The sequence below is a fragment of the Mastomys coucha genome, unplaced genomic scaffold (assembly GCF_008632895.1).
Source record: "Mastomys coucha isolate ucsf_1 unplaced genomic scaffold, UCSF_Mcou_1 pScaffold15, whole genome shotgun sequence".
NCBI lineage: Eukaryota > Metazoa > Chordata > Mammalia > Rodentia > Muridae > Mastomys > Mastomys coucha.
In genome coordinates this window covers 62,983,643-63,003,298 of record NW_022196897.1, presented here as the reverse complement: position 1 = coordinate 63,003,298, position 19,656 = coordinate 62,983,643, and the positions used below count along the sequence as shown (strand labels likewise).

At 42.7% G+C, this 19,656-nt stretch overlaps 1 protein-coding gene across 1 annotated transcript in view; it reads left to right on the top strand.

Annotated features, from left to right (window-relative positions):
- Pde11a (phosphodiesterase 11A) overlaps positions 1–19,656 on the top strand; it is a 396,671-nt gene that overhangs the window by 338,942 nt on the left and 38,073 nt on the right. The window contains exons 15-17 of the mRNA XM_031370689.1: positions 148–248; positions 16,168–16,245; positions 17,827–17,890. Coding sequence (XP_031226549.1) covers positions 148–248; positions 16,168–16,245; positions 17,827–17,890 — 243 coding nt within the window. The remainder of the gene's footprint in view (positions 1–147; positions 249–16,167; positions 16,246–17,826; positions 17,891–19,656) is intronic.

Genomic DNA, 19,656 nt, shown 5'->3' with positions numbered 1-19,656 from the left:
ATAAAAATGAATCTATAAAAAATCAAAAACTTTTATTAAACTTTAACTTTTGTTTATTTTCTCTCTCTTTTTAATATAGGAAAAACATGCAGTCATTAACTACAGGTTTAATGGTGTGTTTTGTGATGTTCTACCTTCTCATTTCAGGGTCACAACATCTTTGCTAATCTGTCCTCCAAGGAATACAGTGACCTCATGCAGCTCCTGAAGCAGTCAATATTAGCCACAGACCTCACACTCTACTTTGAGTAGGTATTGGCACCTGGTCCATCTAACAGATGGATACTAACATTCCATCTTTAATTAATTCCTGGGTCTGAGTTGAATTTTGCATATTATCCCAGCATTGCTATCGGTTTTTGCCTCATCTAACTGAAGTTCATTAAGATGGTGCATACACTGCAAGGATTAGTGGCTAACAGTGGCAGGTTTGAAGTCTTTCTTATAACTGATGAAACTCATGACTCTGAGGCTAAGTGCTGGTCATGCTATTTCTTTTGTTTGTTTGTTTGTTTGTTTGTTTTGGTTTTTTCGAGACAGGTTTTCTCTGTGTAGCCCTGGCTGTCCTGGAACTCACTCTGTAGACCAGGCTGGTCTCAAACTCAGAAATCCACCTGCCTCTGCCTCCCAAGTGCTGGGATTAAAGATGTGTGCCACCACTGTCCGGCCTGGTCATACTATTTCATATACTACTATGACAGCTGTTTCTAAGTGTTGTCTGTCTCTGTAATGGTATTGATAGTCATGAACAATACTCATGGATAGAAGGGTGGCTAGAAACTTAAACCCATGTTCCCTGCTCCTCTCTGGGACTTAGATGTGGAACAGTGGAGTCCGCCCCATACTCTACCACACTGTTCTGTCAGTGGTCACTGAAGGCTTCTGACTTTTCCTAACTTTATTGACATAAACACTTACTGATGTCTCGCTGCCAAGTTCTACTCTTTGCTTCCCCAACTTCCAGACACACTCCTTTCTCCTCTCCCAGACCTTCTGTAGGTTTCTTACCCTTCTTCCTCTGAGTTCTGTAACCCACACTCTACCCTTTCTGCTGAGATCCTCTTCCTGACCTCATGTATGTGTCGCACCGACTCAAGTTACCTGCAGGTAGGACGACAGTCTGAAACACTTCTTCGTAACTCCCTGCATTGTAGGCACGTGTCCCCAACTTCCGCCCACCCAACCTTCAAGGAAACTTTAAATTTAGCTGGACTGTCAAAAACCTTCCTTATTTCCCCATCTATATTTTAACTATTTTTTTTAAAAAAAAAAAAAGATTTTAGTTTTTTTAGTTATATGTATATTACATATGGGGGTGGGTACACGTATGAGGTGTGCGTCCATGGAGATCAGAAGAGAGGGTGTCAGATTCTCTGGAACTGGAGTTACAGACAGCAGTGAGCCGCGAGGCTTGAGGGCTGGAAACCTAAGTCAGGTCTTGTGCATCAACGGCGAATTCTTTACCATTAAGCCGCCTCTCTGGCCTTACTCTTTTCTTTGCATTTTGGTCTTTCATTTCTCCCCTGTAGTATCTAACTACATCTTCTCCTTTGAAACCATGCCATGCCCTTTATACCACAATCAGATATCAGTGCTATATAAAATCCTGTCTCCCACCCCTGCTCCACCATCTGGCTAGACTGACTCACCTGTAGGTCTTGCCTCTGATGCTGCTTTCCCTCTAAAAGCTTGGCACTGTACCTTGACACTGCATCAGCTGTCATTAGGTTCAACTGCAGGAATCAGAAACCCAAAGCAACAATTTCTCCAGAGACCCACCATCTGCTGGTGGTACAGTAGCTGGTGAAGTCCTCATAAGCCCAGGCTGCTTCTGTCTTCCTGTGATGTCCACCTCTTAGCCAGAGAAAATGGCTCAAGCTCCAGCCCTACTCTCCACCTTGAAGCCAGTGGGAAGATGGGATAAAGATGGGGGCAACAGGTAACTCAGGCCATCTCCCAAGGTATTCTAGAAGTTACCACCTAACTCTCCCACTACGCTTCACTAGTCAACATCTAGTTGTGCAGCTATATTTAGCCTCAAGGTTGGGAATGGAAGACTTTATTCTGGATGGCCATGGAGTTCTAATAACAGTGGAGAAAGGAAGAGGGGATATTTGAGTAGACAATGGGCATCCCTGCCACAGGCATTTTTGACTGGATTTTGCTGTATGAATTATTATATGGGGCAGTGGAGGAAGTAAAGGCTGTGAGATACATTGGCTTGAGTTTAAATTTCTTTGTCTTCCCCCTTAAACCCAGTGGCTTGAAAGGTCTCTTTCCTCCTTGGAAAGCTAATGATATGAAATGTCTTTAAAGGGTTAAATATAAAATGAGAGGGCACATAACAAACACTACATTTGCGGAGCATGAAAAGCTAATCAGGGTGGTAGACGGCAGTAAAAGGCAGGGCCCTCAGAGGAGGGCAGCACTGAGGAGCAGGCAGCTCTACAACACTGTGCTTGGAGCTTGGAACCCAAAGTGCTGTGGAAGGCAGATGTGACACTCACACCTTAGGACAAGAAGACTGCCTGCTTGTCAGGTTAAGGGGCGCTAAGAAGCCCTCCACCACCAAGAACAAGCAAGCCAGCTTTTGTGTGTCTTTGGAAAAAGTGGGAAAAATGAAAAAAAGAGGGTTCTGCAGTGGGGAACAGCACAGGGTAGGAATAAGAAGCAGGCCTTAGACAGGTTTGAGATGGATCAAGACTCTGGATTTCCTGACATGAAACCCCAGAACTCAGTCACTCTGAAGTTAAGGGCTCTATAAATCACATACCCAAAGCTGACAGCTTCAAAGTCATAATAAACAGCTGAAGTGTGTGTGTGTGTGTGTGTGTGTGTGTGTGTGTGTGTGTGTGTGTGTGTGTGTGTCTTTCTGTCTGTCTGTCTATGTGTCTGTGTCTGTGTACCTGTATTTACCCATTAAATTTTGGAAATATAACTAGGTGGGAATGCTTAATCCAAAATTCAAATTAACTGGACTTTCTTTTATTTAGTGACCAATACTAACACACACACACACACACACACACACACACACTTCCAAATTAGTCTTTAATTCCTGACTGTGACACACAAACAGGCAACCAAAGATCAGAGAGGTTTTATGTACCTCTAATGAAAAACAGAGGCCAAAACAGGAAGAAAAAAAAAGTAATATAGAGAAAAACCAGTTGTTCATTCCCTTGAGGAAGCCAGAGGCTGAGCCCATTAAACAGTAAGAAATGATCTGAGGAAGCGTGAGAGGAAAGCTCTTAAAAATGAAAACACAGTGATTACAAGAAAAATGAATGGAAGCATCGGCAAGTTCAGGGGAAAGACCGCAGGCAGCAAGATGAGCTCATTCACCTGCCTTCAGAGCTCGAGACGTGTTAACCGCGTGGCCTGTTTTCCATTTGACAAATGCAAAAGGTTACATCCTTGACCAGTGAGGTGGCTCAGCAGGTAACAACACTTGCTGCCATAACTGACTCTCTGGGTTTGAATCCAGAATCCACATGCTAAAAGAGAGAACCCACTTGTTCAGGTTGTCCTCTGAACTCCACATATATGCCATAGCAAATGCACACACACACACACACACACACACAAACACACACACACACAAACACACACATGCACGCACACACTACATGTAAAAACTTTTAAAGAATTTTACATATATATATATATGTATATATATATATATAGTGTGTGTGTGTGTGTGTGTGTGTGTGTGTGTGTGTGTGTGTGCAAACATGTGCACGTGCATGTGAGCGCAGTACATGTACACAGATACCAGAGGTCAATCCCAGATGCTGCCCACTTAGTGTTTTTGAGACAGGGTCTCTTATTTTCCTGCAACTTACCAAGTAAGCTAGACTGGCTGGCCTGTGAGACCCAGGATTCCCTCTCTTGCTAGCTTCAGGATTACCAGTGTGCCCCACCGCACCTAGCTCCTTTTTTAAAAAATATTTTTTATTCTTCTTTCATATATTATATCCCAACTGCAGTTTTTTCTCCCTCCCTTCCCCCAGCCTACCTCCCTAAGCTCACCTCCTCTCTCCCCCAGATCTACCCCCTCTACCTCCCCTTCAAAAAGAGAAGGCCTCTCAGGGACATCAACTAAGCATAGCGTAGGAAGCTACAATAAAACCAGACACATACCGTCACAGCAAGGCTGGACAAGGCAACCCAGTAGGAGGAAAAGGCACACCTAGCTCCTTAACATGGGAGCTGGGACTAAATTCAGGGTCCCATGCTTATGTAATAAGTACTTTACTATCTCCCCAGCCTAACAAATACAAATTTTAATTAAAATAAAAATATAAGCTTTCAAAACCCTGGGCTCTGTCGCTAACTAGCTGTGAAAACACATTGTTTTCCTCTGAGATGCTCTCCTTCATGTGTAGAACGGCAATAACCTACTTTACATATATTACATGTCCTACAGGTGGGGACATCAACAACCCCATTTGCTTTACAATCTATTTATTCCATATGTTCTGTGGCCTTCGGGCTACCTTCACTGTCATGGTTGCCATCTTTCATAGACTGATGTTCCTAGATTTGGGATTTATGGGGGGAAAAAAGCATATGATGATGCTTTTATTTTTCCTTCCTGGCACTTGTGTTATTTTTCTCCAAACAGAAGCATTTTCTAAACCAAGTTTCCAAGTAACTCCTAAAGGGACAAAAGAGGGGAGAAAAGAAAACCACCCTCAGCTCCTGGCGTCCATTTATCAAGCTCTGTTAGGGATGCGAGGAGTCACTAAGCGACCGCGGGAGACAGTCAAGGAAGTTGGTTGTTGAGTCGTTTGCTCATTACTCTGCTCTTATCTTACTGCTGCAGCCCCTGCTAATGTCTGCTGACTCCCACAGAAGCTGCCACGCTCCCCTTCTGTCAGCATTATTGTCCTCAAGGTTCTGAATAGCTCATTCTCTAATCTAGACCTCCAGGGGATGGATCCGTGCGCCGGTCTAAAGTTGCATTAACATATGGCCATATTTTCAACCCAAACAATCCCTTGGGTTAATGAGGGAGAGGCAGCGACTACACACGTAGTTACCCAGGTGCTTCTGTTTCACCAGCGTACGGTTAGGGAACTGGAAGGCGTGTTGCAGATGACATCATTCGTTCTGTCTCCTCTGCTGTGCAGATCAGACACAGATGGTTGAGTCACAAAAACAACTATTGGCCAAGTTTGAGCCCTTACTCCCCATTTTGGGGTGTCTTCCCATGACCACCTCATTCCTTCTGTAGTGGGTGAGTCAAGAAATAGTTTCACTTGAATTACAGGACATTCTATAGCAACATTGACCCAACCTAGTTAATATCAATCAGTTTAGCTGAATAACCAACCTGGGTCCCCTTGCTACAAATGCAGTTGGAGGCAAAGGCTCGCATGCATTTAGTTTAATTTTGAAAAGAACACCAAAGAGAAGAGTGGAGTGGATGAAGGGCTAGGACAGAGAAGCTGTTGTGAGGATGTACCCCTGCTGGTCGCCACAATGGTCAGCTGGGCTGGAACTTGAAGGGACCATCTTAAAAGTCTCATATGTTACATCCCCAAATTGGACTCCACCCTCCATCCCCATGAACCCAAATTTGCCATGAGTCTTACAAACTCCTGTACACTTCCATGTCATGTGTACTCGAGGCCTGGAAAGTCTACAACTGTCTCCAGGCCCACGCATGTGGAGTCCAAGCATGCCGGGACACCAGTAAGCTCTGCACAGGGCAGCAATAGCAGGGGTTGTGGTATCGGTTGTCCTAGTGACCGCTGCAGAATAGTGGCCACTGAAGAGGATACACGGTGGTTCCATTGACTCATTCTAGAAGTCTAGTAGGAAGGGCTATTCTGCCCTTCCTACTCAAATCAGAAATCATGATAAAGATGTAGGTGTGGTGTCACCATCCTGTAATCTCAGCTCTTGGGAGGTGAAGCAGAGTGATTGCCATGAATTTGAAGTCATCTGGGCTACAGAGAAAAAAAATTAAAAGATAAAAAATAAAGAAGTTATGTTGGAATTGATCAAACTATAAAGGAAGCCACTCTAGGAAGAAGAAAGTCACTGTAGAAATGCACAGGTGGACCGGAAGTGGATTTCTCAAAGTCTCCACCCTTTGAGAAGCTTTAGGGTTCATTCCTGTCATGATCCAGAGGGAAACACATGAGATAGATAGGACTGTAGAGACACCAAAGAGACCACACTAGAGACTTTCATTTCTAATGGCCATGGGTATCCTTGAGCCTATAGTCCACAACACACAGGAAAGAACGTATTGGACTGTAGAACAAGAACAAACAAGCAAAACCCTTGGTGTGTGTGAATGGCTAGGTTCGTGCCTTATGTCTGGGGCTAATTGTTCAGTCTGACTATCCCAGTCATTAAAAACTCAGCTCCTGTTGACCAATTTTTTTTAATTGACTTCCTGTGCCTGACTGAGTCCTCTGTCTAATGAGTCCTCCATCTAATAAGGCTTTGATAATTAAATAACTTCACCAGCTCTGGCAAAAATTGGATATACTATGTCAAGAACCAGCCACGTGACTTTGAGAGAGTCACTCATTCAACTCCTCTCCGCCTTAGTTTCCTTGTCAGAAATATGAGTTTGGACATTTTACTGAGGCCCATTTGCTAGAGGCCCAGTGACAGTGAACGGAGATTACCCATAGGAAAGAGCTCTGGTGATTTAAAACACTTTATAAAAAAGAAATCATCCAGCCAGAAACTTCATAAAATACGTTCTGTAAAGGATGACACTAGGGGTAGGCAGAGAGAGGGAGAGATCTACAATCACAAATGTTCAAACTTCAGAGATGCCACAGATGTCCTGTCATACCTGTACTGTTTCTTGCCAACAAAGAAGAGCTACGACCACTTCTTCAATTAGTCATGAAAACAGGAAGTGTAAGCCCCCAGTGCTTACTTAGGAGCTGTGCATACACATATTCTATTTAATTCTAGAAGCAGTCTGAGGAGACAGATAATCTTGAAAAAATAACATTGTATTCTGTTTTTATTTATTTTGTATGTGTACTTTTATGTCTGGGTGGGTGCATGCATGCTATGGTACATGCAAGGAGGCCAGAGAACAACTTGCTGTAGTCAGTTCTCTCCTTCCACCACGTGGGTCTGAAAAATCAAACTCAGATCATCAGGCTTAACATCAGTCACCTTTACCCCCTGAGTCATCTCATCTGCCCATTAGATACAGATAATCTTGTTAATCCCTAGTATGAATGGGGAACCTGAGGTCTGGAGAGCTTCAGTCAATTGCTTCCAGTGTCCAATGGTACACCTGGGATTAAACAGGCAGTTGGATTCCAGATGGGTTTACTCCTTCTGCCATTCTCTCTGTAGTTATTTCATTAGTAGTTTAAGAGTAATGAAGGGAAACAAAAGCCCAGTCCTGGAAACAATTAGACCTTAGTGACAGGGATAACTCCAGCGCACACATGCTTGAGTTTCAAACACAAGAGGTGCCAGGCCAACTAATACTGTACCATCCAGAGTTCATTTAGCAAAATAATAATAGTTTCAATTCTTCCCTAGAGCACTGGTGCTCCCTAGCCATGGGCTCTTGGCCCGGTTTATAGTATCAAGCATGAGTTTCGTTCTGTGGAGCAGATCGTAGATCCAAGCAGAGAGTGGTTGGTGAACCCCGTAACATTCATGCCACTACTGCAGAAATGGGTACATCCTGCCAGGTTGGTCATTATTGTAGTTTCCAGGATTGATGGCTTTCTTTCTTCAACAAGCTGTATAGCATCTTCTATAACAAGGAAAGCTATGCCTCTTTCTCTTTAGCTACTTCTTGGAGCCCTTAAACTTGACATACTACCTGACATAATGAGTCCCCAATGTATAAACTTTTGACTTTGGTTTCTCATATTAACCTATAGACAGATAGTCTTCTCTCTGTCTGACAGAAATGGTTGCTGACTACCTATGGGCATACCACCCTGAAGGGCATCCAACCTCATCAGACAGAGGTGCCCAGGCTCAGAGAGAATGTGCTCAGAACTCACCATGCATTCCCTGCTCGGTCTCCATGGCAAACAGACAGATTGCTTCAAACTACTCTTTAAACTGGAAATTACTAAACAATTCCGATCTTATGCAGCCACTTGAGTGCCCAGTGCTTTTATAGACTGGCTCTGTAAATTAAGCAAATCACTCTTCAGCTTGAAAACTGCCACTTCCTCGTGTGCTCTGCAAACATTCTTCATCAGCAATTATGGGAAGTGTCCAAATGAATGGTTCCTTTGTCGTTGTTCTTCCCAAGGGTTGCAGTCTCAAAAGCATCTGATGGCAGTCATCTTACTAAATTATTTTAGATTGTTTAGTATAATAGTTTAACTTTCCTTGGAAAAATTACAGTGATATCAAGATAAATTATTAAAATATACAGTGTGAATTCAACAAATATTGCTACTGCTATTCAGACAGAAATGTTCGCTCATTCATCATTCAGTGAGTGTTTATTAAGAGCCCACTGTGTTCTGTGTATCCAACTTCCACAGTTGCCTGTATCCAGCCAGTCACAGGATTGGAAAGAAGAAATTAATGAACAGTAAGATGTTAATGTGGAACTTAACTCATTGCTGTCTTTCTTGTACTTTAAGAGAGCCAGATGAGCTAGCCCATGGAAACTCTTGTAACGTTAGGGCAGAAGGCCTATGGTGTGTTGGTAGGCAAAGATTTTAGTAGTTACTGACAAATTCCAAAGTGCCTTTAAACAACTCACATATGTATCCCCTCTCCCATGATACAGTGATGAACTAGAAATTGGGAAGTTCCAACCCTGATGCTTCCTGTATGCCAGGCATTGTGCTACTCACTCTGGGAACATATCCATGGGTGAGACGCATGTGGCTCTTACCTTTGGGGATCCAAATCCATGGGAAAGACAGGAAAATGAACACAGCTGCATGCGTGTGCTCCGGCTGCAGTCACTGCACAGAGTGACTGGAACACGCACCCTCAGAGCACCTCCTTGCCCACATCGTGATCTGGTTAAAATGCTGTGTTCTTGTGCTAGCTCATCTTCCAATGCTGTCAACATTAAAAGTAATTATAGCCAGGCAGTGGTGGCGCACGCCTTTAGTCCCAGCACTTGGGAGGCAGAGGCAGGCGGATTTCTGAGTTCGAGGCCAGCCTGGTCTACAGAGTGAGTTCCAGGACAGCCAGGGCTACACAGAGAAACCCTGTCTCAAAAAACCAAAAAAATAAAAAAGAAAGAAAGGGTAACTATAACCCTTTGAGTTGCTATACCTCGCCGAGGCTACTCATAGTCTTAACACAATACCAAGCATGTGATCTCTTTTGCTATCTTGTTTGGCCCAATTCAAGTTTAAGCCAAAGAGAGACTTCATTTAAAAATTAAATGTGCCCGAGGTGGTACACATCCATGACCCCAGAAAGCTAAAGCAAGATAATCTCAAGTTTGAGGTCAGCATGGGTTACATGATGAGGCCCAGGGCTCAAAAATAAGACAATAAAATAAACAGCTTTTTTTTTTTAAGTCATGATAATTGAAATTGTCACCTACATTTTGCTTATCTCGTTCCGTTCTCAAAAGGGAAATGTCAAAGTCTAGAAATCTTTTCAGGATATACATTTTTAAAGAGTTATTTTATCTAAAATGTATTGATTGATTTGATGATTGATTGGGTGATTGATAATGTGTGTGATGTGGATATGCTGTGTGTGTCAAAGCAGGTATGTGTACAGCTGCCCTGTGTTTGGGAAGAAGCCAGAAGAGGATGCCTTATCTCTTAGAGCTGCGTTAGAGGCATTTGTGGGACATCCAGCTTGTTATGTAGGTGACGCTGTCTCAATTCAGCAGCCAGAGCTCTTAGCCAGCAAGCCATCACTCCAGCCTGAGGATCTGTAGTTAAAATAAGCTGTAGACAATGGTTTTCATGTAAGAACACCGTAAGAACAGATATCACAATCTTGCGCTGTGCCCACCCTCCCTGCCCACTTGTGTGTGTCCACTTTCATTACCCTACTTGGTGACTCTGGAGCTGACACTGCAGGGAACACATAATTATGCCTGTCGCTGCAGCAATGAGGCTTCCTAACACTCATAGGCTTTCAGAAGATTCAAAGGTACTCACCGAATATTATATGTGTACATGATATTATACAGGTACATATTATATGTTTTGTAAATATATACATTTCCAAAAAAATCCAATTAAAATGTGCACAGATGTGATGATTTCTCCTCTTGTAAATAAAAGACACTTTGAGGAGATTCCACAAACCAGGAAGGTTTTCAATGTAATGATGAATGCTGGTAACCAACCTTTGGAATTATTTTTGAGGGTAATTCTAGTAGTTCTGTTCAAATGGAGATTTTTTTTTTAAGACTGCTATTTTTCTGAGTGGCACATATGTCAGCAGAGCAGAATAAAAAGCCTAATAAAAACATCTGATTATAAATGAGATTTTCCAGTAAGTTGCTTTTCACTAGCTGGGCGCTTGGCATCGTCCTTGAAAGCCAAGGTTCCCAACAATCTGCCTCAGAAGTTAATGACATAGTTCCCCATGACAAAGAAGTCTGATTCCAAGGGTATTATATAGTTTTGTGGGTTTTTAAATATTCATTTTAACAGCCTCTTGTTCCTGGAAATGCTCCTCTCTCAAGCCATTTCCTACATGCTGCTGACTGTGTCATCTATATGCACAGATGCCTATAGATGCTGAAGGATCTGATTATATATATATATATATGGGGAAATTAAACTCATCCCCAAACACACTGTGAATTTCCAATACTTATTTGTTTTAGTTGTCACAAAGGAGGAGGGCAGAAACACAGCACCTGCAGCATGAACCATTCTGGCATAGGCCAACAGCAGCCCTCTTTGGAGTGCCCTCTCCATCTGGTTGGGGATAGAAACTTCTGTCAGGATTGGTACTGCCTAGGCACAGCAGTCTATGACCTCATCACTTTTCGTGAAGGTTGGCAGCTGAGACTGAGCATAAACTCACAAAACAAAGGGCTACCGATTCTGCTACACACTGTTTATAGAGACGTCCCCAGACAGCAGATATGGGAGAATGAGAACTTAGAACTACCTAGATTTGCACATAACTGTCCTATGGCTTTAGAGAAATAATGTCATTTTGCTTCATCTTGAATTTCCTTGGCTGAAAAAAAATGAGAAAATTATACATAGCAGATTTCTCTCAAATGTTCAAAACCTGTCTCATGGTCTATAACTGTAATGAAAATGCAAACATGGAGAGTTGTGGGGGTGTACACCTAAGATCCCAGCACTAGAAGAATGAGACAGAGTTTCAAAAGTTCAGGGTCATCTTCAGCTGCATGTTGAATTGGGCTCCTAAGAACCTATCTCAAAAATAAAAAGAAAAACAAAAATTAAGGAAAAAAACAGAGACATAGAAATCATTCTATAACTCAATAATTTTATATATGCAACCAAATAGACACATGAAAATTCACAGAACTCAAAAAATTCACAAGATAGATACATGCCACTCAGAGAAGCATCATCTATACTCACAAAAGTACTGGAACTGATCATCATTAGGAAATGGACACGCAAACACAACAATGGTGTGTCTTGCAATATTGTAACCAATGAGATAGAATCACCTAGGACTTATGGAACAACCCAGGTAGTTCACTCAACATTCAACATTGAACAGCATGTGGCCAAAAATGCATATACTTTATTCATATTTATCATATGATATTTTAAAATTATAATATTCTTATCACTTATAAGGAAAAGTTCTAAGGAGACATATGAAGATGGTTGTTATAAAACTGAGGAGGTAGCCATCTCACAGGCAGGAAGGGCATTACCAGTGGTATGCATATAGGCCCACCAATGATTGCATTTGGTGTTTTGTTTTGTTTTGTTCTGTTGTAGTGTGCTTGTGGTGTCGAGAACCAAGCCAAAGTTCTCCAGACTAGGGCCTTGTGCATACTAGGCACCCAGTCCAGTGCAGCCCTTGACATCTCAAGTTTAACACTCGAAAATCATCCTCTGTAAGATTATTTCTTTTATCTTTGAAAGTCATAGCCAAAGCTTGGAAGGACAGAGTAAATATAGTCTATCAAGAAATAGTTCCACTTTGGCCATGGGGGAAACATTGAATTAATTTGCTACATTTTTATGTCTTGTAAAAAGATTCTTCATATCCCTCTTCTGTCTACCATCCTTTGGGGTAATAAGTGTTTCTTTTCTTCCCAATGTGATGGAATCTAGGTCTGTTGATATCATGTTAAACCCATGACTGAGTCTGAGTTCAGGGAACTTGAAACTCGAGTTATTAACATTTTTATTATTGGAGAATTTGTTCATATGATGCAACTCAAATGCACATCAGAGATTTGGGGTTGTCAACATTTACATATTTAAGCATGTGTGGACAGTACAGATGGCATGCCGTGGAGATCAGAGGACAAACTTGCAAGAGTTGGTTTCCTTCCTCCACCATGTGGGTCTGAGGGATCCAACCCAGCTTGTCATGCTTGGCAGCAAATCTCATTATCCGCTGAGCCATCCTGCTGACCCCAAACTGGCAATTTTGAAAAGAGGATTTGAAAGTGGTGGGGGGCCAGAGGTAGAACTGGAGAGGGATGTAGGGGTAGATTCTGTCAAAACACATTATATGCTTGTATGAAATTCTCAAACAATAAAAAAACAAATTAAAAGGGGATTTCTTTTGCAGCGATTTAGCCAGCTACACCTCCATTCTGTATCAAAGACGACATATCCCTTCTGTAGAAGTCTCATTCCCCAGAGTACTAAAGAAAGACCCCACAGCCTTGCACGAGCTAGGAAACTCCTCTACCAATGCGCTAGATCCCAAGCTCTTTCTCCTTTGCAGTTTTTGAGAAATTGTTTAAATTTTCCAGGGTGACCTTGAACTTGCTCTGTAACCTAAGGATGCCATGAATTCTCCATCCTTCCTCTTAACCCTCCCATGTGGCTGGGTTGACAAGCATGTGACACCAGATCTGGCCTATTGTGCTCTCATTTCACACAACTTAGTATGCTGTCCAGTTTGCAATAGTTAGAGTCTAGTCAATGAGATCCTGACTGGGCATCCCTTACATTGATTTTGAAGCTCTAAAGGGAAACCGTGAAGCTCTAGGACAGCAACTAGAGTCTGGGTAAAACCAGGGGATGGAGAATTATTTTAAAGCAAGAGTAGATTTTTTGAGATAATATTTTTCATTTATTTGCCAGTGTAATAAATATTTATGTAGCTCTTACTATAACAAGAGGCACTGTTGCAGACACTGGAAACAGGGGTAAGAGAAAATGATTTCTTGTGATAACACATAGATTGAAATGGAGATCCACATTGAGTACGCTGGCCAAGACAAGGACCAACAAGCTCTTTCAAAAAAACCTCCCATGATCCTGCACACTCCTCTGGCCTGAGTGCCTCTATCAGTGCTCCTGGGGGGTGATCTTATCTGCTGGGACAGCTGTTGTTCCTACCTGTACTTCTGCATCCCACCTGACACTCAGATGTGGGAGGTAGCCAGGTGCTCTTGGGCTCTAGAGCCGTAACCCATCCTTCCTAAGCACTGACCAGCAAGCTGCTTGTCAAATCAGTGTATGAAACCCACCACAAGCTTATGCAGTGTATGAACCCGCCACTTTTCTGAAGAGTGAAGCCCAGTGAGATTAGGTAACTTCTTCCAAGGTCAATCATGTAAGGGGTAGGTGAAGAAAGTCCCCAAGAAGGGCCCAACAAGCATCATCTACATTGACTGAGGGACTGTGGCTACACAGGTCACATGAGTGGCACGAGCAAAAGACCAGAGCTTATCCTTATTTAGAACTTACTATTTTATCCACAGTGGTTTCTGCATTATTTTGATTTTATAAAACTGTATTAAAATATTATTTATTTTGATTTCTGAGCTTTGTGAACGAGGTTTAGTTTGTTTTTAATTTTGAGACTATGTGTTTGTGTACGTGTAAATGTGTGTGCACATACTCACATGTGGGCATAAACGTAAGTTCAAATGTCCACAGATTCCAGAAAAGGGTATTGGATCCCCTGAAGATGGAGTTACAGGTGGCTGTGAACCAGTCAACGTGGATCCTCTACAAGAGTTGTACCCAGCTCTTAATCTCTGAGCCATCTCTCCATCCACCCCGTTACTGAGCTTTTCTGACACCCATTTAAGTAGTGTGGAGTGACCCCCTCAGCTCACTCTAGTTAGTCTCAAGATTACTGGTACTACAACCCCTGTACCGCATTTAAAGAGGAATTACCTGTTTCTTTATCGCTGTCCCGGCTAACGTTAAAACACTTTAAAAAAATAGCACTTTGTCTTATGTTTGTAAGGCTAAAGAAATCCCTAGGTTAAAAAAATGATTAAGTACTTCACAAGTATCTGTGGGACTCAACTTTCTGCTCCAGAAAAATTAAGAAGACTAATTTCTGTTCTGTGAGCGGAAAGCAACAGATAAACTCTCCAGTCTCCATGTGGACCCATCACTCCACATTGTACATGGCTGCTGGCAGTAAGACGGTTCATGTCGCTTTTATTTTAACCACAGCAGTCAGCTAGTGAGGAAACCACCAGGGCCAGCATTTAGCACACCTCACTACAAATCCTCCCCAGAAAGCTGGACCCTGAATCTGAGAAGTGTAGAATGACAGCTAGCAAGTCCAGGTCAATGTGAGGCCAAACCTGCACCCTTCCCAGTCAGCTACCTCCCTTGCTAATTTGGGAGGTAACAGACCTAATGAGAAAGATGGTGAGTTATGCAAAGCATTGGACTGCAGGTACCTGCCCAGCTCAAGAGGATGAGAGCAGCCTGGTTCTTCTTTGTGAGCTCCATGTTGTCTTCTTGAGTTGCTCCTGTCCAGGTTAATTGTCTAGCCACAACCCAAAGGTGATCAACTGCTCTGAGCATCTCGGGTCAGACACAGGGGAGCCCGTCCTCAGCATCATGGTGTATGTCACTCAGACCTCCATAGGTTTCTAAGACTGTGCTCCGGTTGCCAGCACGGTTGGTACACCCTGCTGCTATTTCTCATGGCATATTTCTTAAAACACCCGCACTATATGGAATCCTACAGTTAAATAGCTTTAAGCAAGCTTTTCCACTTTATCATTTCCCAGAATCTTCAAACTGTGGATGCGGGTGTTGTGTCCAAGAGAGCTGCATTGCAGGCAGTGTTGCTGGAACCAGGGAGTTTGTCTGATGAGTAACTCTTAAGATAGTTGTGGGGTGGAATATACCATGGAAAGAGATTCATCACAATCTTTAAAGTGCTTTCTCTTTAGTAAATGCTAAGAGGGTGAAAAGTTGGGAAATGACTATTAAAATGTCCATACTCTTTTCTCTCTTGTTGTGACAAAAAAAAAATGACAAGTTGTCTAAAGTTTCAAAAACTAGGAAGTTATTACCTTACATTTTTTAACTCTAAGACATACCTCATCTGTCTTTTCCATCCTTCTGGAGGTATACAAGCAAAGGCATGGTTCTGGGTGTGGGGGGGGGGCATTTGTGCTATTTGCTTACATATGCCAACCCTCTTATTTAACCCTCCCAGTAAGTCAGTGAGTTAGCAAATGAAATGCCAAACTTGTACCTTGGGAAATTGAGGCTTGGAAGATTTTAGTGACTTCCTATAGGTGTTCAGCATGTAGCCGAAGGAGCCGCACTTTAGACACAACTACTTCCCAACCTGGTGACAGCCATGAATTTAAGCCCAAAGGTAGTAAAATTGTTTACTGAGCTGGAAAACAAATCTTTATCTTGAATATACTGCCAGAGAATTTATCTTGCCTTGAATCTCCCATGTTGAGTAATAAAGAAGTGTCCTGAAGCTGTCCCTGCTTCCCGTCTGTCCTTGCCTCCTTCTCTGACTTTCAGCATCCTAAAGACTTCACAGCACACACTCCTGACCATACTGCTTTATGTTTTATGGATTTATAATACACTTTGTTGTAAATACATTTAGAAATGATTGCCACTTTCTCTTGATGTCTCAACATTTTTAGGTGATTTATTTTGATACTTCTTTAGCCTCGTGATTTCAAATATTAAGTTACTGAGTTCGGGTCACCTTATATTTTCCCCATAACTGTGTTTGTGTCACTCTGTAGACTGAGAAATTTCATTCCAGGGTTTTTCACCCTTTCCTCATTTGATTTTCCTGCAGGAGAAGAACTGAGTTCTTTGAGCTTGTCAGTAAAGGAGACTACGATTGGAGCATCACAAGCCACCGAGATGTGTTTCGGTGAGAGAAAACACACATTGTGTGGGCTTTCTGTTATTGAACATTTAGCCACACTTTGTCTGTATATGGGAAAGTTTCAGATTATCAGTTGAATAGAACCTAAGTAATTATCCAAAGTGTTCTCCCAGTAGGCAGCCACACAGAGGTTATTTTCTGAGAGGAGACACCAGCATGTGTCATGTTCCCTCTTGAACTCACAAAATCTAGAATGAGAATCCTTGGAATGTGTTGGTAAATCTGGTAGCCTTGCAATGAACACAGAATCCTGAGCCCTTTATTTGCCTTGAGACACTTACTTGATGTCTCCGTGCTTTTGCCTGTAAGAATAATCACATCCACCTTTGTGGCTGCAGCGAGGGTTCTGTCAGCCAGAAGTTAGTCCCTTAGTTAGGAAAGCATTCATGCAGAAGCAGGGGAAAGCTAGCACTGCAAAAAGCTCCTTACAGAGGATCAGAAGCCAACAATAGACATAGAACTTAGAATTGCACAGAACTTAGCATACGGGCGTTTGGTGCTGCTTCTCAAATGCTGCTCTAGTCCAAGGGGGTGGCTAGTGCTGGCACAGCCTGGCTCGCTGTGAATGACCCATTGTTAGCTGGGACTCTGCCCACTCCAATCCTGCTCTGCCATCTGGGCAGCAGACATGTTTCCAAGATGTTGAGATCCAGCAGGGTTTAAAATGCTAGCTGACAGCAGGACAGCCCTCTGACCTTTCACAATGTACCCTTTCTTCTGAGAGCATCAGCCAGGGCACCTCCTAGATCCAGTCCTGGGCTACTTTTCATCGTCTACTTCCGGTACAGCTGGGGAAAAAAAAACCCAGCAGACTGGAGATGAAAGATATACCTTAATTTTCACCCTTTTACCACATCTGATAATACTCTCACAAAGATTTGAGCTATCCCCAGCCTTTCCACGGTTCAGCATAAATCCTAGTTAAACTGCCCTTGAGAACCTGATTCATGCTGTACCTGTGCTTTATGTATGCACAGATGACGGAAAACTACAGCCGGATACATTTTTGAGAACTTGTATAAAATATAGTGGACTCCGGGCAGTAACCCAGGTGACACAGTGTGGCTCTCTGCTAAATCGTGGCTGTGTGGAGCTCTGAACATAAAAGAGCTCCCTCCGCAGCATGTCTCTCACCTCTTTGGCATGGGTTTCTGTCCTTTGTCATCTGTGCTAAGTCAGTAAGCAGAGTCATCAGCCACACCATGTTATATACTGAGATCACCTTGCTTATTATAGTTAAGAAAGGGAAAAGCTCCTTGTATGTTATTTTAAGCAGAGCCTGCTTGACTCAGTGTAAAAAGAGGGCTGTCCTGCTTGCCTGGATTTTTGCAGCAGACAAAACAAAGCAAAGGGGCAACAGGGAGGATGTGAGAAGCCTTTGTCTTCTAGGCAGGATCTGCTTCATGATGGAGAAGCAGAACAGGGGGACTATAAACAGTGTGGCCCCTTGTTGAGGGAAGAAGATGTGAGCTGGCCCCAGCTCCTTATTTTTATATGGATCTCCGGTGAGTTTGCTTAGGAATGCAACCAAAGATTATTCAGTGTTTGTTCTGTTCTGTTTTTCAGATCAATGTTAATGACAGCCTGTGACCTTGGAGCCGTGACCAAACCGTGGGAGATCTCCAGACAGGCAAGTGGTGATTAATGGCAGAGCTCAGCAGAGGAGGGACGGAAGGGAGGGGGGACCAAGCACTGGCCTCCCGCACTGAGACAGGGTCTTTGCGAGGTACTGGTCTGGCACGGAGCCACAGCCTGCTAAGTCGTAAGGCGGCTTACCCCACAGCCTTCCTCTCGGATGCTCCCACTGAACGGGGCTATTTCTGGCTGTGAAATTTTTCTAATATGCTAAATCTGAATAACTCTTTGACCATTCCTTAAGCCAGACAGTTCGCAATACTCTTTTTGAATATGTAACCATGTTTCAGCACAAGATCCCATTTATCAGTTAGGAAAAAGAAAATGGGAAAAGAGAAATTCTGTTTTTGTTTCCAGGTACTATTTAAGTGTCAGAGGGCTCTACTGCCAACGTGTGCAGTGTCCCAGTTAATTTTTATCAAGACTAATAGTGATCTTATAGTTTCTCAAAGCACCCAAGCATTATTTTTAAGAGCAACAGTAACTTTAAATAAAGCAGCTCCCTAACTCACGATCCTTGATTACTAAGAGGGGTTAATAGTAGCTCTCTAGGTTTTGTCCCCCTCTTAACTTAATTTTATTTTACTTTCTTGAAACAAGGTAACTTTCTAGTCTCTAAATTGCTTCCAAATTTTGGCTCAAGCGCTGCTCCTGCCTCAGCCTCCTGAGTATGGGACTAGTTAGCAGCAGTCACTAAATTTTATGAGACACCTATTATGTAGATATTATGTAGACTCTAGTTTCCAAAACAGTACCTTGGGATCTTAAAATGACATTTTGAGGGAAATAAGATACATCCAGATACCAATAAATGACTGGTTTGTACATATGTTGTTTTATTTAATCTTGTTTTTAAAAATCTTATGGTAAGTATACAATAGGCTGAATGATCTCCACATGAACATATCACATCATAATCCCAGAACTCTATAACCATTACCTAAGAAGAAAAGGGCAGTTTTCTATATGCAAGAGTAAATGTAGTAAGGATTTGCTGAGGGAGAAGAGCCCGAATTACCCAGATGAGTCCCAGCTGCAGCCACAAATGTCCTTGTAAGAGAGCAGAGAAAGCAGAGAGCTTAGAATGCAGCCGAGCAGGCAATGTGAGAGTCAGACAGATACTGTCTGATAATGTCTACAAACCAAGGAGCGCCGACAGCTCCCAAACATAAGAAAAAGGCAAAGAACAGGAGGAGCCTTCAAAGGAGCACACTGCCGACTCTTGGACTTCTGCCCATCATCCTGACACAAACCACTACCCAAGAATTCTGCAGAAATAACCCCATCATCTTAGCCAGAGTTTGGAGTGATGTCTTGGAGTTTTAGGAAATTAATTTGGTTATTACATTCACTTCACATACAGGAAGAATGGGGCTTTGGATAAGTAGCCCAAGGTCTTCCGTAGATGGTAGCTGGTGGATTAAAAATAGACTCACGCTTCTCAGCTTCTGGAAGATCAGTGCCATCATGACTGACACAGTAACTACTCAGACCAAGGGGCTGAGTATAACTCATGATTCCTTGGGCAACAAAAAGAATAAACGAAGAAGACTCAGAAGACCTTCAGGAAGCACTGGCAGGAAGGAAAGAAGAGAAGGAAGAAGGCTGTGGGGCTGCCAAGGCCACTGTAGGTCTTGGAGAAAGTGGCTGGAGAGTGTCAAACAGCCGCAGGGAAAAGATTCCCACTGGCTTGATCTGCTGGGGTGGCAGGGACTCCTGAAAAACTCAGAACAAGAGATCCCAGCAGATTAGCACCAAGCC